This window comes from Schistocerca piceifrons, chromosome 2 (assembly GCF_021461385.2).
Source record: "Schistocerca piceifrons isolate TAMUIC-IGC-003096 chromosome 2, iqSchPice1.1, whole genome shotgun sequence".
In the NCBI taxonomy this organism is placed as follows: Eukaryota; Metazoa; Arthropoda; class Insecta; order Orthoptera; family Acrididae; genus Schistocerca; species Schistocerca piceifrons.
The window spans coordinates 997,479,885-997,505,251 of NC_060139.1; the positions used below are offsets into that span (position 1 = coordinate 997,479,885).

Here is a 25,367-nt window from a genome sequence, read left to right on the forward strand (position 1 = left end):
GGGGGACGGAGAGAGGGAGAGAAAAAGGGGGGAGGGAGGGAGAGAAAAGGGAGGGAGGAGGGAGGAAGAGAGAGAAAAAGGGAGGGAGAGAGAGAAAGGGAGGGAGAGAGAGAAAAGGGAGGGAGAGAGAGAAAGAGTGAGAAAGGGAGGGAGGGAGGGGGAGAGAGAAAAAGGGAGGGAGAGAGAGAGAGAAAGGGATCGAGGAAGGAGAGAGAGAGAGAGAGAGAGAGAGAGAGAGAGAGAGAGAGAGAGAGGGAGGAAGGGGAGAGAGGGAGAGAGAGAAAGGGAGGGAGAGAGAAAGAGAGAAAGGAAGGCAGGGAGGGAGAGAGAGAGAGACTTAGCTTTAGCTCAGATGGGAGGCTTGGTAGAAACTGACCGTAGCTTTGTTCCAAGAGCCGTACTAGAGTTCTTCGGAAATGATCTGGAGAAACCACTTTGCGGGCTTTGCATGAGACTTAGTTTAGAGTAATGGTGTTCTAAAAAACTATGAGATGTGTGACGTTGTTGGCTGGGAGTCGTCGAATGGTACGTTAGGCCGCCTAATTGGAAATAATTTCTGTCCTTAGCGCACTGGCGCACCTTTCCTTCGCGAAGTATGGGAGATGTGAGTTTGTGTCTGACAGGTGGAGGTCACCCTAATGGGTGCCTGTTGTATTGGATTATGATGATAATGAGAAAAGTGTGAAGGTGCCGCGACTTAGCTTACGGTTCTGGAATAGCAGCAGGAGAGCCGCTGAGCTCAGCGTCAGCATCTGTTGAACTGATGACCACCTACAGTGTCATACGCCAACACTTCATGAGACATTGCAGAAAGGCTTGGAATTTAATCCAAGACATTGGTGGCAACGTCTGGTCATCAGGAATTTTAAGTCACCACCCCTCTTCCCTTTTGCCTTATTGACAAAGGGAAAGAAGCCAAAATTACACTGCGTAACCAGACGGCTGCCCATCCATGTACTGGTCATGCCCAACGTTGCTTAACTTCGGTGATCTGACGAGCACCAGTGTGTTCAACGGCCCAGTCTGTTGGCAAAAAATAAGGGCAAGGGATATTTATTTAAATAGGTAAACGTGAGAGACGTTACTATTTCTGTGGAGTTACGAATGTAGTTTATTTGGTTATTTTCCAGGAAATTTCACCAACGATTTATTTGAATAGAACATTTTTTTCCATCCCGTATCTGATACAGTTAAACAAACTGTCGACAAATAAATTCAAGCAAAATTTCTGCCAGTTTTATTCAGGGAGCTAGAAACGTTCAGACTTTCAGGGGCGGATGCGTGTTGTACTTAATGGGCTGTGTTCAGACGGAAACCAAACATGGTTCATTTGCGCATTCCGACCTGCCTTGTATACGGCAGTGTACGGGTACATTCTACTGTCTAGCCGAACATGACTTCAAACAGCTCATCGAGGAAGTTTACCCCTCCGTAACACCAGCAGACGAGAGTCTGCAGATCGTTCAGAAGTCGTATTGAGCTGTGCGTTGAGGAAAATGGACACTTGTTTGCACACTTCACTGAAATGAACGTTCTGTCCCAAGTAAATTCGTCTAAAACACCACCAATAATATACAGAACGTTGCATTCACACCTAGACCTTTGGACGTTTCTAGTTCCCTAACTAAAATTGATAGCAATTTCATTTAAATTGGTTTGTAGACCATTGTTTCTAACACAACACTTATATGATAGAAAAAATTGCGTTCTATTTAGAAAACTGTAACTTGTTGGTGTAACATCCTGGAAAATAATAAATAATCTGTGTTCACAACGCTAGAGGAAGAGTAACATTTCTTACGTTTAGCTGTCTACATAAATATTCTTCTCCGAGGCAAGGTGGCTGGAATAAGCTACTGAGCGACTTACGCTGTCGAGTGAGGCTGTCATCCGTGCCTTCGTCATTACTTACAGCAAGAAAATATACCTACGCTTCTAAGAGTGAACGTAATTCAAATGGCTCTGAGCACTATGGGACTTAACTTCTGAGGTCATCAGTCCCATAGAACTTAGAACTACTTAAACCTAACTAACGTAAGGACATCACACACATCCATGCCCGAGGCAGGATTCGAACCTGCGACCGTAGCGGTCGCGCGGTTCCAGACTGTAGCGCCTAGAACCGCTCGGCCACTCCGGCCGGCGTGAACGTAATTCCTCTTGGCCCTACTTTGAACGACAAACACACATTAGCTACGTCAAGGAATACGACTTAAATTGTGTTTACGTACTCATGTTCAGCAAACCGCTTTCTTGAAAACAAGTGAACAGTCGAAAGGCTTGATAGAATGACGCAAATTGTGGCATGAGGGCCCTACCCAGTGGTTTTTACACTGAAGTAGGCTAGTTGACTCCGGTGACCTTGCCTTTCAATTTCAGTTTATTTTCTGGATATTTCTGCAAAATATTTCAATGCCAACATTTAATACCGTTATGTCAATGTAATCGTCTTTTTAATAAAGTATATCGCCCCGTTAAAAAATACTTCCTTCACCGCCTCGGTTGGTAGAAGTGGTAACTCCATTATACATGCAGCGAAACTACGTGACCGTATGTGTAACATTTTTTTGTCTGAAAACCTATTTGGAGCACATATTAGCTGATAAATTCGTAGGGTGTCAATATTCTGGGACATTACTGGAATGATGATTTGAAGCAAAAATTTCCAATAAACAAGGACTCCAAAACGCATACCGTAAGAGCTATGAGCACTTGTTCAGTAGAAGGAATGTGTTTCATAGTAGCGAAGATAAGCTAGTGTTCTCCTGGTCCATTCTACCACAAAACACGGAAAGCAAAGAGTTTACAGTAGAAGAGATTTGTTTCACGGTACTGAACATGAAATGCTCATAGCTCTTAAGGTATGCATTTTAGAGCCCATGTTTACTGTTGTTTTTGCTTCGAATGATCGTTCCTGTCATATGCCTGAATACTGATTATTCCTCCTAGGACACCCGGTATGTGCCGGTTTAAACCTGTATAAGATCAGTGGTAACTTCGTACGTGTTTGTATTTTTTATGGCTCGAGGACAGTAGTGGTAGGTATGGTACTGGTGTTTTGTTGGCTTTCATGCTGATCGCATGCAGCCCACACGAAAAGAATATGTGTCTCAAGTCACCTTCTGATGATGGGTAAGGAGAATAAGTTGGTGAGTCTAACGCATTTTCGGAGGAAGTTACGCAACGTGTCCAGATGGAAACGCATCCTTATCATTCGCGTCAGATATCGCCTATCATATGCCCAATCCGTAGACGACGATCTTCTGTGGATGAGTTGTGTTTTGCACATTGCAGTACTGGCGCCATTCCTGATATGTGCATGTTGACTTGCTAATGTTATGTGGTAGGTGTGTGTGTTTGTGTGTGTGTGTGTGTGTGTGTGTTTGTGTATGTGTGTCGACTTCCTCCTTTAATGTGACCGCACGGTCACACAGTGCTATGATCGACATCATCGTCGCAGTGACGTCATAATCATCTGTCTGGCTACTTCCCTCCCTTCCTCAACTTCCCTACATCACTACGATCCCACTCCACCCCCGCGATCAGACTCGCACCCCCTCCACCTTCCATGCAAAGCGCATAAGCAGTGTGATACTCGATGCCGTGACCTTTCTGGCGAAAGCCCAAGGTCAAGGGCTACTTTTACATGTGCCATGGATCATAATTTCGATCTCTCGGTATGATGTTGAAAGTGTCAGTTTTATAACAACAGTACTGTTTTCAGCTAAAAATGTGCAACACGCTCGCCATGTACATGATTTCTTAAGTTATATTTTTCCATGCACACAGTTATTTATGCTTAACTATGTTCAGTGTATCTCTCTCTCTTCTTGTCCGAAACATAAAAAAAAATTGCGTGCTCTCTCTCTCTCTCTCTCTCTCTCTCTCTCTCTCTCTCTCACACACACACACACACACACACACACACCACACACACAAACAACGCAACATCTCCAATTCAGAAAATCTTGTATGGAATAGTTGCTTGAGGAGTTGTCAAACATATATAATTTTACTTTATGTTTAATATTAATTTAATTATCTGTTAAACTCTTTACAACATTACATAGGACGTCAAAGATTTTTATGGCTGGTTTCCTCACTCCTGTCTGCCCCACACTAAGGACGAGAGATAGATAACGTAAATCAGGTCTCCCTCTAGTATCATGCTTGTGAATGTTATTGTTTTTTATAATTGGTTGACTGTTGACACTAAACATCATAGGGGTGTATATGTAGTATAAAACTATTTTCAGTATGTCCCAATTCTCTGCAAGTGGTTCTCGAGTGTAGACCATGTATTATCCTTACTTCATTTGAGTCACAGATCCTCCTGCTCCCTGTCGTTATGTACATACGCGGTAACTATCGGTCACACTGGAAAGTACATACCTGTCAGGAAATCTGCACGGGGTTCGGGATGTTTCAGGCGCTATGGCGTGGTGGAAGGCCGGTTCGTGTTCGAGGGTGGATCCCGCTGTGGGAAAGGCGAAGGTGTCCACGTGTGCGTCACAGACCAAGCCGAGGAGATCACCAAGGTCTTCCAGATGGCGGCCCAGGGCAAGATCACCAACCGGCGGCGAGCGGTCACCAGGAATATGTCCGGTCAGTACCTCACGCCACACACTTGTTCGTGCACATTCTTATGTTGCCAACAGCAAACAATATTGCTCACTGTGCGGTTCTCTTCCTTAGTTATCGACAGTCCGAGGAGACAGGTGCATTCCAGGGCTTCCGACGTGGACTCCCTCCAGCAGTCTTTCATTCACAACCAGACAATGTCCAGCGACTTCAGCGGCGACGACTTCCCGTGTCCCTGCAGGTAAGTTATTGTGAGACACTTTGGTAAGCTGATGGAAGCGTTCAGACATGAAACACGGCACTAAATAATGTTTCATTGCATACTGGAATTACGAAAACTAAAATTCTATAGTCAGTCTCGTCAGTATCTAAAAAGGTGACCAGAAGAGAAACGAAAGGAGCACCGCACTTTACGTGTAGTGTAACAGGTCTTTTAAGTGCAATATAAAAAATAGGAATATATGACAAATATACAGGGTTATTACAAACGATTGAAGCGATTTCACAACTCTACAATAACTTTATTATTTGAGATATTTTCACAATGCTTTCTTTGCACACACATACAAAAACTCAAAAAGTTTTTTTAGGCATTCACAAATGATCGATATGTGCCCCTTTAGTGATTCGGCAGACATCAAGCCGATAATCAAGTTCCTCCCACACTCGGTGCAGCATGTCCTCGTCAATGAGTTCGAAAGCATCGTTGATGCGAGCTCGCAGTTCTGGCACGTTTCTTGGTAGAGGAGGTTTAAACACTGAATCTTTCACACAACCCCACAGAAAGAAATCGCATGGGGTTAAGTCGGGAGAGCGTGGAGGCCATGACATGAATTGCAGATCATGATCTCCACCACGACCGATCCATCGGTTTTCCAATCTCCTGTTTAAGAAATGCCGAACATCATAATGGAAGTGCGGTGGAGCACCATCCTGTTGAAAGATGAAGTCGGCGCTGTCGGTCTCCAGTTGTGGCATGAGCCAATTTTCCAGCATGTCCAGATACACGTGTCCTGTAACGTTTTTCTCGCAGGAGAAAAAGGGGCCGTAAACTTTAAATCGTGAGATTGCACAAAACACGTTAACTTTTGGTGAACGGCGAATTTGCTGCACGAATGCGTGAGGATTCTCTACCGCCCAGATTCGCACATTGTGTCTGTTCACTTCATCATTAAGAGAAAATGTTGCTTCATCACTGAAAACAAGTTTCGCACTGAACGCATCCTCTTCCATGAGCTGTTGCAACCGCACCGAAAATTCAAAGCGTTTGACTTTGTCATCGGGCGTCAGGGCTTGTAGCAATTGTAAACGGTAAGGCTTCTGCTTTAGCCTTTTCCGTAAGATTTTCCAAACCGTCGGCTGTGGTACGTTTAGCTCCCTGCTTGCTTTATTCGTCGACTTCCGCGGGCTACGCGCGAAGCTTGCCCGCACGCGTTCAACCGTTTCTTCGCTCACTGCAGGCCGACCCGTTGATTTCCCCTTACAGAGGCATCCAGAAGCTTTAAACTGTGCATACCATCGCCGAATGGAGTTAGCAGTTGGTGGATCTTTGTTGAACTTCGTCCTGAAGTGTCGTTGCACTGTTATGACTGACTTATGTGAGTGCATTTCAAGCACGACATACGCTTTCTCGGCTCCTGTCGCCATTCTGTCTCACTGCGCTCTCGAGCGCTCTGGCGGCAGAAACCTGAAGTGCGGCTTCAGCCGAACAAAACTTTATGAGTTTTTCTACGTATCTGTAGTGTGTCGTGACCATATGTCAATGAATGGAGCTACAGTGAATTTATGAAATCGCTTCAATCATTTGTAATAGCCCTGTATAAGATGTTCCAAAATTTAAATATATCGATGAATTGATACGGAAGAACGCCAATGAGTGAAGAAACTAATAAACCCAGTGCAAAGAAGACGGAAATGGTTCCTCAATGAACGTTGCAGCAGTATGTTACTTTAATAAAATCAGAATGTATATTTGTAACTTCATTTCTGGACACGAGAAATGGAACACCAAGAGAAGAAAATCCTGAGAAAAACATTGGGCCAATAAAACAAAACGATGAATACAGGAACAGAAGTAATGAAGATCTGTTCAAGGAAACTGAACAAGAAAACGATCACAAAACGTGGAATGATGATTCACGGACGGTCCTATTTAATGAAAAAAAGTTATACAAGAGAATTTTTGAACATGCGAGCCGGAAAAGAATATATTTGCTGGAAGTGACTCCAAGAAAACAGAAGTGATCTGAAAGAGATGAAGACTGAACAACATGAAATTTTGAAGAGAGGTGCGTTTCATAAAAAAGAATTATACATTTCCATATCAAGGAAAAAAATCAAACAAAAATCGGAAGCAAAGTGGTCAGGCATTCGGAGAAAAACAGCACTCTGATCGAATGAAATATTGTTGTGAAAACCGAACATAAAACAGAAGTAGTTATTTACTTGATCCATACGAGGCCCAAATTGATAAGGAATTCTTATCTTTGATGATTCGCTTCCACATTTACAGCGTACCTATCCACATTAACTTTGAACACATTAATGCGGAAGCAGTTACTCAAATCGCTTCGCTGCCGGTAATTTTACCCCTATGCCAATTGTTACGCGGGTTCCTTGATAAGTTCTGGAAAATCTGGACTGTCTGTTCCCATGAGCATGTACTTTGTAAATGTAGCGTTGGTATTAGAGTACAGATACTCGCCGCTAGGAGAGGTAGTGTAAATTAAGTACAAGTCTTCTGAATTTTATATGAATTGCAGTCATAGTGTCACATCGTATCCTACTATTTTCGAACCTGGCCTGACTTCACAAAGTTTTGCCTCTGTTGACTATACTAAATAACGCTCAGATCTTGTGCACTGGATAACGATAAATGTTTCATTTATTCTAGGATTTGTTTTTCGGGCTCATTCGGAACAGACTGAAATTAACCATGTGGTTAATGGTCATTTCTCTGGTGCTTCCAGTCAGTCATGAGGCTGCAAATGTATGTAGGGCACGAGACCAGTAGGGAGTGCCCACTGCAGCAGACTACGTGCATTTCCAGCCTAGGAAGTGATTGCAAACGCCAAAGATGCGACCATTAACAACTGTTCGCTGTAGTGGACGCAATGGGCCATAGGATTAATACCGTAGAGTCAGTATTTCATGTCATTTCCTATCTGGTACATGTTGACGTCACAATTGTTACGCACACTGGTTTAGGAAAGCTGGCTTGTTTGATATACCATGTAACGCTCCATAATAATAGAGACGTTTTGCAATCCATCCTTGGCTAATTCCATGTTCCATGTCCTTTTTGCAACTAAGATGGTTATGAAACAAGTATCTTCTGAACAATACGCACTTGAGTGTCTAAACACTCATCAGATCCAATTACTACTTAAAGAAAGAATCTTGAACTACATTAATAGAGGGTGCGCTCTAGTGAAACTTCCTGATAGAATAAAACTGTATGACTGTAGATTCGAACCTGGATTCTTGCTATTTATACAAATTTTTCTCACCGACTGTGCTAACTGGCGACTGCTCATGATGCTTCACCTTTACTAGTAACGATTTTCTGATTTCGAAACTACAAAAAGCTTTCTGGCATATCATTGCTAGAATAAAGATTGTCTTGGTAAGTGGCTTAGCAGCAGCCTGTAGGTTATTTGTAAATGAATTTTTCACTTTAAAGCATGCACTGTTATGAAAACAGCTTACTGGATCCGAAAGTGGGCACCTTATTAGTAATTTAAATGTTATTAAAAAGGTTCTGGTAGATCTAGAATTGTGTAGGCAGGTTGCAAGTCACGACCTGAATAGGGCCTTCGATAAAATAACTGCACGCGAAAGGCAAGAATTTGGAGTAGAATCCAGGCTCGGATCCCACTTCTAATTTGTAGGCGTAATTTATTGTTTTACGTATCTTCGAACCCCACTTTCATGTTCTTTTTCTGTTCTTGTACCATGTATAATCATAAATTATTACTTGATTGGTCCCTATTTGTTTGAATGCAGTAAGATGGGGCGGAATTGTCAGCTCACTAAATAACATTTCATTTTTTTGGAACATAGACGCCAGCGACCTGATTTTTCTGATATGTATTTCTTTCAAGCGTTTATGTCAGCAATTTATTCTGTAGCAACTCAAGTGGAATGCCATCGAGGCTGAGAGGTACTCTTCTTTGAGTTGCCTCTACCTCTGTCAATTCTCGGTCTTTCTAAAGACAGCTGCCTCTTCATCATTGATATTCATATCTTTTCTCTTGCAAACGTTTCTGGTAGTAATCTGTACACAAATGTACCATGATAAAAAATAAGTTATATTTTTCTTTCAAGGAAGAAATAATTCTAAAATATGAGCTTGGTAAACACTAATATGTGAGACACGTAAGCCCTTAAACTGAAATCTGCTAGGCAACGTTTTAATATCGGAAAACGCTCCTCAACAGAAATCGTAATCATAAGATGTACAATTTAGCTACGTGTTCACTGCTTTCAATATTTTTGTTTGCAATTACTTCCACTTGATATTCTTGTGTGTGTTACTGTCCTCTTAGTTCCGCTCCTGCACAACAGTCTCGTCACCTCGGAGAAGCACTTGCACACAGCACCCTCAATTATTTGTTAGATATATTTAAATTTCAGTCTTCCACTATAATTCTCAGGATCCTTCTATAGCGCTACACCTTAAATTCTTCGACGTTCTCCTGTTCCGGTTTCGCCAATGTCAGTGATTCATTACCATAAAATGCTGTGCTCGAAAAGTACATTTTAAGAATGTTCTTCCTCATATTAAAGACTATATTTGATACTAGATAGGCTTATTTTGATCGGAAATGCCTTTTTGCCTGCGCTAGTCTCCCCTTGCTTCGTCCATGGTGTATCATTTCGATTCCTTAGGTTTGTTTACTTTGTGATCACCAGTCCTGATGTCACTCTTACTCTGATTCCAATCTCATTTTTGCCGCTCCTCATTAGTTCCCTCCCTGTTTGGTTTACTCTCAATACAAAATCTGCAATCATTAAATTGCTAAGTTCTCAGTTGTTCCCAACTTTAAAAACGAAAGAGTCTTACCGTTATCATCATTCCACCCTGAACTTAAATGAGATTTTGAACTTTTCGTGTATCTTCGATTTATAAATTGTTCTCCAGTGTCCATAGATTACATTCCTACCTTATACTCGTTTTAATTCCATCACTTCATTCTTGGTCTTCCATTACGTTCGTGTAAGTGCTGTGTGTTACCCGTCTTTCCTTATAGCTTCCACCAATTTTTCTGAGACTGTATTTTGTAGCTCGAATAAATGGAGTGTACTCGCTCTGATATGCAATATTCTGTCCCGTTTCACGCAGCCGGCTGCACCGCGACAGCAGCTCCCCCTTCTGGCTGTCAACGGAGACGTCAGCCACGGGCCTACACAGCGGGGCGGACCTGGACATCAACTTCGGCTGCGGCGACGCCATGTCCATCAGCGACTACCACCAGCAGCACCAGCAGCACCACATGCTGCACCACCACCACCAGCACTCGCACCAGCTCGGCGAGGTGTGGCCCAGCTCGATGGTCTCGTCCAGCCCGGTGGGGCGCGGTGCCCCCTCGTCCTCGGCCGCCACCATGGAGCGCTGCTCCAGCTGCATCAGCAAGCTGGGTGCCGCCTCCATGTCGCGCTCCTCCACTTCGACCACCAGCTACCCCGTCGGCGGCGTGCCGTTCAACCCCGCCTGGACGATGGACGTGGTGGGCGCGGACGGCGCGGCGGCTGCCGCCTCCTCGTCGCCGTGCCACCGGCACTGCGCGTGCGCGCGCAGCACCGCCAGCAGCGGCTGCGACTGCATGTCGCTGTCCTCGCACGGCAGCAGCGGCGGCGGCGGCGGCGGGGGCGCGCCCTCCGAGTACTGCGTGCCGCGCTCCTGGTACGACCGGCCGCAGTCGCCGCACCTCGCCCACCAGCCGGCGTCGCTGCCGCCTCTGGTGCCGCCCAAGAGCCCCAAGACGCCGCCCATGGCGCACGGCTTCCAGCAGGCGCAGCCCACCACCAACGCCGGCCTGCCGCCCAGCGTGGCCCACCCCGCGCACCCTCCCACCGCCAGGGTGCCGCCGTTCGAGGCCTGCCGCTGCCAGTGCTGCCCGCCGTCGAGGCCGCCCAAGCCGCCGCAGCTGTCGCCGACGCCCACGCCGCCTCCGCACTCACCGGTGACGGACTCGCCTAGCAAGAAGAAGATCAAGAAACCGCCGATGCCGCTGCCGCTGGTGACGGAGCAGCCGACGGCGTCCAGTCCCGCCTGCGCCTGCCCGCACCACCCCAAAGTGGCGCTACTCAAGCAGCAGCACAGGTCCGAGGCTGCGGGCCAGCCCGTCCCGTATGAGAACTACGACGTGCCCAAGTCCCTCCTGGGCAGCGTGCAGACGCAGGTGAGGCTCTATATACAGAGACACGTCGCCTGATGTACGTATGGCATATTAACTGGGGAAGCAATTTACAGTCGGACTAGGACATTCCTGCCACTCCTCTATACATACAGACCGGTCGCTTGATACACGCATGGTATACTAACCCGGGAAGAAATATGCTGTTGGAGCAGGACATTCCTACCAGTCCCCTACAGTATACAGGGTGAAAAGTTTTTAAACCGACAAACTCTGGGAGGTTGCAGGGAACATCAAAACAAATATTTTCCCCTAATGTCATTTTCTCCTATGAGGAGTATTTAAACCGGTAGAGGAAGATTCCTCTGGTGGCAAATTAATTAAACCAACAAACACTTTACCATTTTTTATGACCAAGACACAACAAATTAACACAACCTCATTTCAATTACAGTAGATTTTCAAAAATGCCTCCAATGACACGTAAACAAAGGTTACACCGTCGGATCATGTTCTGTGGCAACAACCCCAGGAGTATCCTGAATTGTTCCTGCTGCTGCTACTATCCGGCCAACCAGATCCTCTTCTGACGCAGCAGGAGTTACGTAAACAATGTTGCGCATCTCTCCACACACAAAAAAGTACAGAGGAGACATATCCGGGGATCGAGCAGGCCATGGTACAGGACCATCTCTGCCAATCCACTTTTCTGGGAACCGTCGGTCTAGGAATCGACGCACACGACGACTAAAATGTGCCGGCGCCCCATCATGTTGGAACCACATGCGTTTTCTTGTAGAGAGCGTGAGGTCTTCCAGCAATTCTGTCATTGCTCTGACGAGAAAATTGTAATATTGCGTGCAATTTAATGGCCTAGGTAGCAAATACGGCCCAATTAAACAGTCCCCAACAACACCGACCCACGCATTGGCTGGCTCTGAGCACTATGGGACTTAACTTCTGAGGTCACCAGTCCCCTAGAACTTAGAACTACTTAAACCTAACTAACGTAAGGACATCACACACATCCATGCCCGAGGCAGGATTCGAACCTGCGACCGTAGCGGTTGCGCGGTTCCAGACTATAGCGCCTAGAACCACTCGGCCACTCCGGACGGCACCCACGCATTAACGAAGAACCGCACTTGATGAGCGCTAGTAACTGCGGCATGTGGGTTATCCTCACTCAAAACGTGCGAATTCTGCATGTTGAAGACTCCATCACTCCCGAACGTTGCTTCACCAGTAAACAATACAGAGGATGGAAATGTAGGATGCACTTCACACTGTTCCAGATACCACTGCGAAAACTGTGCTCTGGGTGGATAATCAACTGGTTCCAGTTTGTGGACACGCTTTAAGTGAAATGAACGTAACAATTGCTGTCGAAGGACTTTTCTTACATTTGTCTGATTCATCCCCATGTTACGTTCAATTGCACGAGTGCTGATTGAAGGATCCCTCTCCACATGCTGCAAGACAGCTTCCTCAACTTGCAGCGTTCTTACCGTGCGACGGCGTCCCTGTCCAGGTAATATGCAAAATGACCCGGTCTCATGTAGACGTTGGTATACAGCAGCAAAGGTCGTATGAAGCGGGATACGGCGATTAGGATATTGTTATTGATAAACCCGCTGTGCAGCTCGTCCGTTGTGGTGCGCAACGTAGTACGCACCAACCATATCAGTGTACTCACTCCAGGTGTATCGCTACATTAGTAAACAGAGACAATGCACTACTACACTGGTGGACAGCAGTTGCCTACAACTGAAGAGCATAATGCACCCTCTAACAACTGAAGATCGTAATACGGCCCCTAACAACTGAAGAGCGTAATACGGCCTCCACGGGTTTAAATAATCCTCATAGGAAAAAATGACATACGGGAAAAATATTTGTTGTGATGTCCCGTACAACCTCCCAGAGTTTGTCGGTTTAAATACTTTTGACCCTGTATACACACAAACTGGGCGCTTGATACATGCATGGTATATTAACTCGGGAAGAAATATGTTGTCGGAGCAGGACATTCTTACCACTCTTCTACAGTATATACACAGACATGTCTTTTGAAGCACATATGACATACAAATTGGGAAAGAAATATACTGTCATACTAGGACATTCCTTCAACTCATAAATTGAGCATTTCGTTGGAGAAATGTCGAGGGAAGGAGTAACATAAAAGCACAGCTATGTAACATGTTAGGGATAGGTGTGGAATGGATGGAGCAATTTCAGCCAAACTTAACACACATAAGACATAGTGATAATATATCACTGTTAGTTATTTTGGTTGGGGTGGGAAAATGATGATCTGTAAGCATAAACGTGGGAGGTCTGGAACAAGGTCAATCGAATTTGTTACAGGTTTATTCGTAAGTGCTGCTGGTGTTTCATAAGAAAACAAGATATAAATCAAATAAATCACTTTACTATAACTTTAAGAAGACGAAATACTTAACTCTGAAATAATGCATGGCCTCACGCGATTTTCCTTTGGGTGGCCAAGGAAAACATTTCAGCAACACAGCCGCTCAGAATCGACGCGGAAAGGCCTAATGTGGTGGCATAGAGGGCGTAAAGAACCCACCGTTTTCCCTGGAGCGTCGGTTCCTCCATTTCGCCGTCGAGTACAACAGTTCACAGAGTGATGAGCAACAGCACGATGTTATTGGCAACCTTTGACTTTCCCGGCACTCGCCGAGTGCTTCAACCCTACGCTGAGGACATCATGGGCCAGCTACCCCACTGAAAGTGGTTCCACCCCTTTGAAATGCAGTGCGACCGCTATTTTTGCTCTGGTGAGCAGAGTATAACCACTAGGGACTGTTCAAAACCATTCGACGAAATCTGAACGTGATCGGAAGCAGCGAAGGATGCTTAGGCATTGCAGCCTTCCTGTTTGCCACTCTCCTATGGCATACTCACGTTGAGGTGCAGCATTTACAAATGAGTGAATAAAATGGCAAAGTGTCAGGCTAACACCTCCCCCCTCCCCTATGCCATAGTTTGGCAACACCCCTGGTGTCAACCACACTCCTTCGCTGAATACTTTAAAAATGTACTTTTACAGGTATCCATGACAGAGACATAGGTATGAGATTTAAAACTTTCCAGGCGTACATATTGATCCACAAAATTTCGGGCGAACTGCCGGATGTTTGCAACTTCCTGCCACAATATTTCGGCGCAGAGCCTTCTGGCCATCTTCAGGTGATACTGAATCACCTGGAGATGGCCACAAGACTCTGCGCCGAAATATTGTGGCAGGAAGTTGCAAACATCCGGCAGTTCGCCCGAAATTTTGTGGAACAGAGACATAGGTGCTTGCAGACGTTTTAAAACGTTCAGCAAAAGCGGATGGTTGACACCCAGGGTGTATCCAAACTATGGCACCGGGGTTGGTGTTTGCCGATTCATTCACATGTCTGTCAATGTGTCACCCCCCCCCCCCTTCCTCCCTCGAGTGATCACTTTACAAGAGGGCGTGTAATGTCAAAAAAATGGTTCAAATGGCTCTGAGCACTATGGGACTTAACTGCTAAGGTCATCAGTCCCCTAGAACTTAGAACTACTTAAACCTACCTAAGGACATCACGCACATCCATGCCCGAGGCAGGATTCGAACCTGCAACCTTAGCAGTCGCGCAGTTCCAGACTGAAGCGCCTAGAACCGGCCGGCCACTCCGGCCGGCGAAATGTCAAAGGGTCCACCTAACACCCCCTCCCCCGTGCCATAGTTCGGCAACACCCTCGGTGTCAACTGCTGCCTTGGACCTCGCTTAGCTTTCGTGGAATAGTTTTGAACGGTCCCTACTGGTACACCAGAGCAAAAATTGCGGTCGCACTGCACTCCAGAGGGGTGCGATCACTTTCAATGGGTTTGTTACCCCATGATGCCCTTAGAGTAAGGCCTTAGCATTCGAGGAGTGTCAAAGGTTCTCCAGAACGTCATTCTATTGCTCACTACAATTCGAAACGTTGTTCTCGACAGGGAAATATGTCGGAATCAACGTCCCATGTAAAGGGGTGGTTGCATTGACGCCCTTTATGCCACTCCATCAGGGCTCTGGATGTCGCAGTTCTGATCTCCATCGCAGAAGCGTCAAAACAGGGGTGAACTATTGGTATGAGGTGGTGAAATATGGTGCCTATGTGACATAATTAACTCTTTTACACTTCACATGATTTTTTTGAACTCTGGTATTTTTTCTCATATGTCAAAATCTTGCTGTTTTAAGCTTCGCCAAAAGTTAATGTCGCAGGGCGCCATGCTTTTGTACCATTACAGGGATAGGTTGTAGGCACCTTTGTTCCAAATTTCAAACTTCTACGTCGCAATGGGACACAGTTATGGGGAATCTAAAAACTCATCCTTTAGTTGTGTTGTGCAGTGTAATGCGAAGCAACAATGTGGAGCGGATGATTTCTCTCTTGTTAGACACGCCTGCCCAGAGTGGTGCGCTGAGCAACTGTGTATTACAAACCGAAACTTGAAAAGATGCTTTATTCAGTGCTGTCTGTCATTTCTCTCTATCTCTCGTAGTTCGCGCGTCGATCCTTCGATACCCCAGATGTGCTTATGAGTAACCTTGTACGCGTAAGTTTGCTATCTGACTGCCTAGGGTAAGATATCCCTAATATCTATAGGGACAGAGTAAGGCTGTGAGGAGTATGTCCTGTTAAAAAAAAAAAAAAAAAAAAAAAAAAAAAAAAAAGCGGAACTACATTTCCACGAAATCCATAATTTTCAAGTTCACTGAGCTTATTGGTGATAAACGCGAAGACATTTAACCCGCGGAGGTTGGTGTGGCGATCGGAAACAGTGATATCTAAAGCGTCACTCTTTAATTCTGGAACACATGCAAACGCCACTTGATACACATGTGATACACTAAATGGGGGAAAATATCTGCTGTCAGAGTAGGACATTCCTACCGCCCCTAAACTGGACGTTTGAACTGAGATGTGTGGAGGAGAGAAGTAATATAAAAGCATAACTGTGTAACATTTCAACAAATCTTAGTACACACATCTAGGAAAATGCACTATTTGTGTGGGACACCCCCAACATCCCGATTTGTGGGAGTTGTGGTGAGGCCTTTGTGACATATATGCGTAACTGGAACATCTGAATCAGTTTTAACGATCTTGGCACATGTACCACTTAAAGCATTATAAAATATACTATTGGGGCGCAGCCTCCTTAGGGGTAGTGAGTGTCGGAAAAATAATAGAGAAACGAACGATATGCGCGTCATATCCATAGTTTACTGTGTCGTTAGTCTGATTGGTGATAGTCCTGATGATTTCTGACCTGATTTTCCTATCCAGTATTAATATTAGGACAAATAAGTAATCTGGCAACACTGAGTGTTGGGCTAGTGCTTAATAACGTCCTAGCACGGAAGCTGTTACGGGAGTCCTCGCGTAAGACATCACAGAACCTGCAGATAGTTAATGGTACAGGTTTCGGGAAAGATGTACCTAAGATCAAGAACAGAACAAAATGTTTTGTTGCACAACCTTGCTACATCTAAATAATGCAAGTTTCTTTCCTCCATATGATCGAAGAAGGACGCATGTAACCGTCCCCACATTTTGTTAGCCAACATGATGACCTTTCTTCATCTATACGCCCCTTACGTTGCTGTCATAAGACTCACCAGCCTTACTTTCACCCTGAAACATATTTCTGAGATCAGTCGTTAACCGACTAGACGAACCTCGACACAAACACTGGACTAAAAATTATTAATCGCTTTCCACTTACCCGCTTCTTAGTACCAATCAACGTCCTCAAACCTATAGAGAGATAATCCATAGGGCAGTAATTAAAAGGACGACAGAGCACAGCACAAATGGGAACGCTGATATCAGGCTATTGTACTTTATTAATAATCACACAGAATCTTTTTAACTTGTTTCTGTCTACGCAGTCACCATGTTTTAGCACATGCGTATCGTTCATGTATTCGTTTTGAAACTAATGTCCTGGTTGCAGACCATGACTTTTTCGGATACACATTAAAATATTAATTATGATACAGCTCAGAACCTAAAAAATGTTTACTCAGTTGTTCGTCCTCTGGTCGAAAATATTTTAGTATACAAAACAATATTGTACCATAATATTTCCTATTCTTTATGTACATACAGGAGTAAGTTTTTAACGTGCTCTGTTTTATTTGTTTTTCCTAGGAGCCGAAAGAAGACACGAGACAAAGTGATACCCTGAACAGATCGTCACTAAGCACAAGTACCACAGAAGAATATTACGACACTCCGAAGAGCATCAAAGATTCCCTGGCCTCGACGACTGAAATGGAGATCACCACGAACCAGTACGGCAACTACGACGTGCCGCCCAGTGTGAAAACTTTGCGGAAGCCCTGTGGTTGCGTTATCAAGTTGTCCAAGAAGTCTGTCCTGGTCACGTCTTTGGTAGAGACGACCAAACTCGTCATGGAACACGAAGATCCGTCAGAGAGCGCTCCTGCCAACTGCCCTTGCCAGAAAGTGATGTGTTGGGCGGAGAACCTAATGATGTTGCCCTACTGCAGGCGTGGCAACGGCATTGAGAACACTGGTGTTCCTATACAGAAGGTGAAACTGAGTGGCGAGGGCAAGATGCCAGTTGTCAACACGAGCGGAGAGATAGCTATCTACGCGACTGTGGATAAGTCCAAGAAGAGCAGGAAACACTTACCATCCTGCAGCCAGGGGGCTTGTACATGTCCCCGAGTGACAGCGGAAGACGCAGAACAGAATTCTTCCCAGTCGAACTACGTGAATGTCGATATAGAGGGAGAGAGTTCGAAGTGTTCTACTGCTGGCGAGCAACAGACAGCTGGAGACGAATTCTGCCAGATGGATACGAATTATGAAAATATTGACTTTGCCCAGTCACTAGAGTACTACGAGAATGCCAAAGACGTGCTGATGAGGGCAGGTATGAATCAGGACGCCTCAGATAGTGGAATTTCTGGCGCCACATGTTCACAGAAGTGTGAAGAGCCCTCCTCGGGGGAATTCACGACACACTACGGCACTCACGAGATCATGGTGTGCAGTAAATGTGGCCACGAGTGTCACGCTTTTCTGTCTGGCCCAATGAGTGCGGGAAGTGACGGAGACTGCCGTATTTCAGCACTGACCGAGAGTGCAGAAGCAGCAAGTGCTAACGCGCAAGACGATTACCTGATGATGGAACCTGCAAAGAACGGTTCAGCGGGACCGAGCACCGGATCAGCAGGTAGAAACCATCCAGGTTATCTCCCGATGTCTCCAGTACCTAGCGGATCCACTGCTGCAAAGAATGATCTGCTCAAGCGCGCTCACCAGAGAGGTATGTGCAACTTGTCCAGTGAAAAGTCCGCTAGCATCCCCAGTCTGGCCAGCCCAATAACTCAGTCTGCGGACAAATGCTGTAAGAGGTCGGAGTTGGAGTACCACAGAGTACCTGGCGCAGCCATGATGATGAGCCCGTACCTAAAGCAGCGGCTTGCCGAATCCGACGAGCGGGCACACCAAGTGGTTTGCAGGAAACGATCGAGTTCCGCGGATTCGAGAAACCCAGAGGCTCTAGAAGACGTGAACAGCGTTATTCAGTCAAAGATGTCACCGGCTCCAGTGAGGAGAGTGTGCGCGAACGCTATGTTCCATAAATGCGATCCAAAGACTGAAATGATATCCACTACAGAGACTGAAGTCTCATCGGCATGTGATGTTCACAAAGAAACTCCGCAACCTGATGGCGTCTCATCCAGACAAAAGGAAGAGGCAGTTGCAGCAAGCCAGCCAGGGAGCTCCGATGAATCCGTGCCCAGCTCTCGCCGACCCAGCATTAACAACTGCGAGCTGTCAATATCGGAACAACCCAAGGGATCTCACACTGCGGTACCAGCTTCAGTCCACATTCGTCGGTCGTCGAGCGTCCCTTGCAAGTCCGGAAATAACCGCGACTCGTCCAGCTCCAATGATTCTGGCGTCTCCACCGGTTCTCTGAAACAAGGAGGAGGTGACTTTTCCGAATTTGAGCTGCCCCTGACGACGTCCGTGTCAGCGAAGAAGCACCAGTACAGCTTAGCTAGGCATCCTGGCTATGTCACCAACTGCTTGCACTCCTCGTTACCGAGGAGATCCAAGTCAGTGGATCCTCTCAGAGACATCACCTTCCAGTTCCAAAAGATTAAAGTTCCAGCCAAGTCTTCTTCGGCGGAGGCTGAAGTGCCAGTATGTCCGAAAGCTAGAGGTAACTATGCCTTCCCTAGTCATCAAATTAACTAATCCTCGCACAGTAGTTTATCCAAATCCATTGTTTGTATATCACTATAAAACTATGCAATTTTTTTGTGTTACCACATAGTAAAATCTCTACCAGTTCCATTCAAGGAACGAGCGACCACATGAAACTACATGAAACTAGGAAGGTACATCACAGGCTGAATTTCATTGAGAGAATACTGAGGAGGAAGTAATTCTTCCCCAGAGGACAGATTACGAATGTTTCGTTCAACCAAGTCTCTAGTATTGTTCGTCAGTCTGTGATGTTTATCAAATCGAGGAAATGCAGTGTCAGGAATGGAACGTCGTTGTTTTACAGGAAATGAAAATAGTTACATAGTGAAGTACTTTGCAGTATTTATCAAACTCTGTATAGATGCTCATAACTGTTCTTAGATGATTAAACTTTCATCCGGAACTGATGTCCATCATCATCAAAATCAGTATGTCTGACACCCCTGGACGCAATTACATTCCTATGTTTGTTGTTTGGGATAAACAGCCTCCATACGTCATCTTCAGAAATATCTTGCCATACTTCAACTACATGTTTTATCACATTGCTTGCTGGACGCTAGAAGAAAATATACGTCTTCCAATCATATCCGAGACATGATCTGTGAGTGACAAATCAAGGGACTTATCAGAGTGGTCAAGAACCTGTACTTTCTTCACGCTGTTTCTGGTGAGAACTGCAGTGTGGGGTCTCGCATTCTACTCCTGGAAAATACCATTTTTATCCTGCTCATGAAAGGTATGGTAACAGGAACTACTATTATTGCCACATACTGACAGTCCCCATTCACCAATTAACAAATCAGTCCCTTTGTAATATCTAATAGCTCCTCTCATCATGACTGCAGAAGTTGGTGGGTCTTCTCTGAATACCAGGAAATGTTATTCAGTGTCTCAATTGACTCTGATTCTACACCATGCAAGTCTTTGATGTGGTGTCAGTGGTAAACGACGAATGGCAGCTCGAGATCTCAATCCAGTTTCCAGTAATCTGTTGCCGATGGTTCGTGGTGACTGTCTGCCTGCACCGTCTCACCTGAGACTGTCTGACAATGCTACGATTCTATAGTGCTGTAGAGCTTCTAGTATAATCAGTGCCTATTTTTATTGCCACGCCTGTTGTTCTGAGTCTGTCTCGTCATCACTCGTTCCGTATTCACTCTACGTACTACAGACCACTGTCTGAGAGATCTGTTCCCATATGACACATACCAATGAATAGACGTTTCCAGAAGTCCGAAAGATGACGATAGCTGCACATAGGTGTCCTGTGGATATGCTGAGTTGTGATCTCCACTCGAAAAGCTCTAGTAACGTTAGATAGATCCAGCAGCTATTATTTACTCGCATCGTTCATAGCTGTAGGAATAACTGCTTTCCATTGAGGAAATACTGACATTACGCAAAAAAAAAAAAAAAAAAGAAAAACTGGCCATCAACAGTGTCCTAGTCCTTACCTCATAACGCACTTCGGAGAGGTTTGAAATTTAATCCACGATACTTTAGTCTTATTGTAACTGATTTCCATCTCTGCTATCAAACGTGTTTTATCAGGATCTTCCGCTCATCGTTGTATCGACAAAATGTCCAGCGCAAAACAAAGATGGTTAAGATATTGTCGAATAATGCATAATTCTTCTTCTTTTCCTCTGCTTAAGGTAATAAAGCTTCCTGTAGAATAGTTTTGATGATACTAAATCTTTGTTCATTTCTAATGTGCTGTGTCATTAAGTAAGTTATAGCGTTTCTGCTGGAGAAACGTACGCAAAATAATTTCTTATCTGATTGTACTGCATGTATTTGTCTTGTTGTTGCACATTAATGGTGCAGTGAAAGAATGTTAATTTATTGGAAGCTTAAATTAATTCTCACTGTTGACAAGGAATGGGCTATAGCCGTTGTAGTTCAGCATAGCGGACATGGACACTAGACCAATTTTAACAGCAGAAAGTATATACCTTCAGAGTCGACTGAAAAGGAAATGCCTATTCAGTGCCTCAAACATGTCATGTTTTGAACCTACAAAATAGTGTGTCTGGGAAGTATTACTTTTCGGCTTTCGTCTCGAGATATCTGCTGCGGAAATTCATCGTTTGCTACTGCAAGCTAACGGAGAACATGCTCTGTCGGAAACGACGTGCTGACATTGTTTTCTACGATTCAAAGGCGATAATACTGAGGTGAATGGTAAAATGCGACGTAGTCGGTGTGGTGTACCGTGAGCTGCTGCAACCGTGAATGCTGAACGGTTATAAGCACAATTCTTCACTTTCAATCGTGCAGTTAAAGTCAAACACCTCCAATGAGCTCAGAGACGTGACAAAGGAGTTCCGCTTCTTGACAATGCCAAACCACAGGTCGCAAGACTGGATGTCTTACCCCGCCCGCGCCATATTCACCAGGCAAGGCCCCTTCCAGTTATTTGCTTCGGCCCCTGCAGCATGGCCTTTCTGAACAACACATCTTTTAAGATCTCTAAAACTGACTAAATGAGTGGAGCATCCGTTACCGGAAAGTGCGAAAAGCCAAATGACACTATTTGCAGAAAATTACCTTACACCACTCTATTAAAGTGAACATGTGTTTTCTGTCGAACAAAGAGCGAGAATTAATTAATGTATCCAATATTAGTTTTAACAGTTATGTAGTAATATAGTTGACGGAGCTGATCCTCCTTGGTATACAAAACGGTTTAGAACACTCTTGCAGAAACAACGAAACAAACATGCCAAATTCAAACAGACGCAAAATCCCCACGATTGGCTATCTTTTACAGAAGCTCGAAATTTAGCGCGGACTTCCATGCGAGATGCCTATAACAGTTTCCACAACGAAACTTTGTCTCAAAACTTGGCAGAAAATCCAAAGAGATTCTGGTCGTATGTGAAGTATGTTAGCGGCAAGAAACAATGAATGCCTTCTCTGCACGATAGCAATGGAGATACTATCGAAGACAGCGGTGCCAAAGCAGAGTTACTAAACACAGCCTTCCGAAATGCATTCACAAAAGAAGACGAAGTAAATATTCCAGAATTCGAATCGAGAACAGCTGCCAACATGAGTAACATAGAAGTAAACATCCTCGGAGTAGTGAAGCAACTTAAATCACTTAATAAAAGCAAGTCTTCTGGTCCAGACTGTATACCAATTAGGTTCCTTTCGGAGTATGCTGATGCATCAGCTCCATACTTAACAATCATATGCAACCGTTCGCTCTAAGAAATATCCATACCCAAAGACTGGAAAGTTGCACAGGTCACACCAATATTCAAGAAAGGTAGTAGTAGTAAACTAAATTACACGCCCATTTCATTAACATCGATATGAAGCAGGATTTTAGAACATATATTGTGTTCGAACATTATGAATTACCTCGAAGAAAACGGTCTACTAACACACAGTCAACATGGGTTTAGAAAACATCATTCCTGTGAAACACAATTAGCTCTTTATTCATATGAAGTGTTGAGTACTATTGACAAGGGATTTCAGATCGATTCCGTATTTCTGGATTTCCTGAAGGCTTTTGACACTGTACCACACAAGCGGCTCGTAGTGAAATTGCGTGCTTATGGAATATCGTCTCAGTTATGTGACTGGATTTGTGATTTCCTGTCAGAGAGGTCACAGTTCGTAGTAATTGACGGAAAGTCATCGAGTAAAACAGAAGTGATTTCGGGCGTTCCCCAAGGTAGCGTTATAGACCCTTTGCTGTTCCTTATCTACATTAACGATTTTTGAGACAATCTGAGCAGCCGTCTTCGGTTGCTTGCAGATGACGCTGCCGTTTATCGACTAATAAAGTCATCAGAAAACCAAAACAAATTGAAAAACGATTGAGAAAAGATATCTGAATGGTGCGAAACGTGGCAGTTGACACTAAATAACGAAAAGTGTGAGGTCATCCACATGAGTGCTAAAAGGAACTCGTTAAACTTCGGTTACACGATAAATCAGTGGAATCTAAAGGTCTAAATTCAACTAAATACCTAGGTATTACAATTACGAACTATTTAAATTGGAAGGAACACACGGAAAATGTTGTGGGGAAGGCTAACCAAAGAATGCGATTTATTGGCTGGACACATAGAAAATGTAACAGACCTACTAAGGAGACTGCCTACACTATAATTGTGCGTCCTCTTTTAGAATACTGCTGCGCGGCGTGGGATCCTTACCAGATAGGACTGACGGAGTACATCGAAAAAGTTCAAAGAAAGGCAACACGTTTTGTATTATCGCGGAATATGGGAGAGAGTGTCACAGAAATGATACAGGATTTGAGCTGGACATCATTAAAAGAAAGACGTTTTTCGTTGCTACGGAATCTTCTCACGAAATTCCAATCACCAACTTTCTCCTCCGAATGCGAAAATATTTTGTTGGCACCGACCTACATACGGAGGACGGTGTACGAGATTGGAATAATAAAGATTTGGAAGGTGGTTCGATGAACCCTCTGCCAGGCACTTAAATGTGATTTGCAGAGTATCCATGCAGATGTAGATGTAGAACAAAAATATTGTACGAAATTCAGCATAAAATTCGTTTTCGTGCATTTCACTATGCACCAGTGACAGTTTAAACTTTAACGATTTCAGCTGTAGTTTGTGACGAATTAATCTCGAATTTAAGAAATCATATCAGTTACGTAACGACTGTATGGCCCTTACATCACTATACTGCGTAATACGTAAATTATACCAGTTGTTGTTCAGCAGATGTAATGTTGCAACTCTTCTGTATGCAGGCTTCCAGAGTCCGGGCGGCGAGAGCGCCGTGGTTGCGCCCTACATGGACTCTCGCAGTACCAGTAGCGGCACATCTGACATGTCCGACTACATCGAGACTCTGTCGGTCTCCTCTCACAGCTCCTCTGACGTCCAGGACGCTCTACTGTACGTATGATGACTTCATTGCTCTTCATCAGTTGCTATTCCGTCGTTTTTCAGCTGGAAAATATACGTATTCTTTTGTTATTGTTCTAGATTGGGAAGACAAGCCACAACAACGCTGAGGCCGAGGTCTGGAAAGGAATATCAGCTAATCGACCGGTCGATACTTGACGGCGACATGAAGGTAAAGTCGATATGCATTCGTATGCTACGTATAGTACTATAAACTTCTGAGATTTTGTCGTAGTTCAAACATCCATTTACTCCCCACAAGTCGTGACCCCCAAAACTTGAGTAATCCTTCTTCACTATTGGTCCGTAGGGAAGTCTGTACGCTTCACATCTGAAATTTTTCGGGAAGCGAATGCAATGCAAATGTAACTTCAGTGCTATCATTTTACGATTGCACAGTGGTGGGCAGGGGGATGGCGGGGATGGAGGTGCTTCCTGGGCAGCTCAGTTCTCCTTTACTATGTTTATAAGATTTACCTCCAAGACCAATTGGCAGGACGCTAACTCCTAATCTTCCTTCCTTTCTTCTTCACAAGATCAGTTACTGTAATAAGGCAGAGTTCTGTGGAACCCTGAAACTATTGGAGCAATATAGTGTTACTGAGGAAAGAATTAGCTTTCCTGCTGTGATCCACAAGGAAAAAATTGGAGAATTCAATATTGCATATCTTTCTGAAAACAAAAGAACCGGCGGAATTTTGTTGCAGTCTACTGAATACCATGACACATTGGACTCGAAGGATGCGAGTAAGATTATATCGTAATCACAGGGGTAGCAACTTTGTTGATGCATGGAGGCCATGTGTCACTGGGAGGTACAGTGACTTACACGTTTGCTTAGTGATAGCAGGTTTAGGTCAGTGTTCTACCTTTTAACAGTTACTTAGACTTTCATTCAATTGTCTCTGTGTAACGCATTCTCCAGACTAGAAACTTTGCACTTCAGGAATGATATCTATCACTAACTATAGTACATTGTATTTTATGGCAAGAGAGTGTAAGCTTAACCCTCCACCTGCATAATTTTAAAATTCTATCAAATACTATGATTTAGTGCAGAGGTGCTCAAACCACAGAGACGCAAAGGCCTTCCATGGAGAGGCATAGCTGTGCAAAATGGTTCAAATGGCTCTGAGCACTATGGGACTTAACTTCTGAGGTCATCAGTCTCCTAGAACTTAGAACTACTTAAACTTAACTAACCTAAGGACATCAC

At 44.5% G+C, this 25,367-nt stretch overlaps 1 protein-coding gene across 1 annotated transcript in view; it reads left to right on the forward strand.

Moving 5' to 3' along the window:
* LOC124776045 overlaps window positions 1-25,367 on the forward strand; it is a 50,630-nt gene that overhangs the window by 20,112 nt on the left and 5,151 nt on the right. The window contains exons 5-10 of the mRNA XM_047250885.1: window positions 4,430-4,605; window positions 4,696-4,822; window positions 9,926-10,985; window positions 17,145-19,197; window positions 23,995-24,142; window positions 24,233-24,323. Coding sequence (XP_047106841.1) covers window positions 4,430-4,605; window positions 4,696-4,822; window positions 9,926-10,985; window positions 17,145-19,197; window positions 23,995-24,142; window positions 24,233-24,323 — 3,655 coding nt within the window. The remainder of the gene's footprint in view (window positions 1-4,429; window positions 4,606-4,695; window positions 4,823-9,925; window positions 10,986-17,144; window positions 19,198-23,994; window positions 24,143-24,232; window positions 24,324-25,367) is intronic.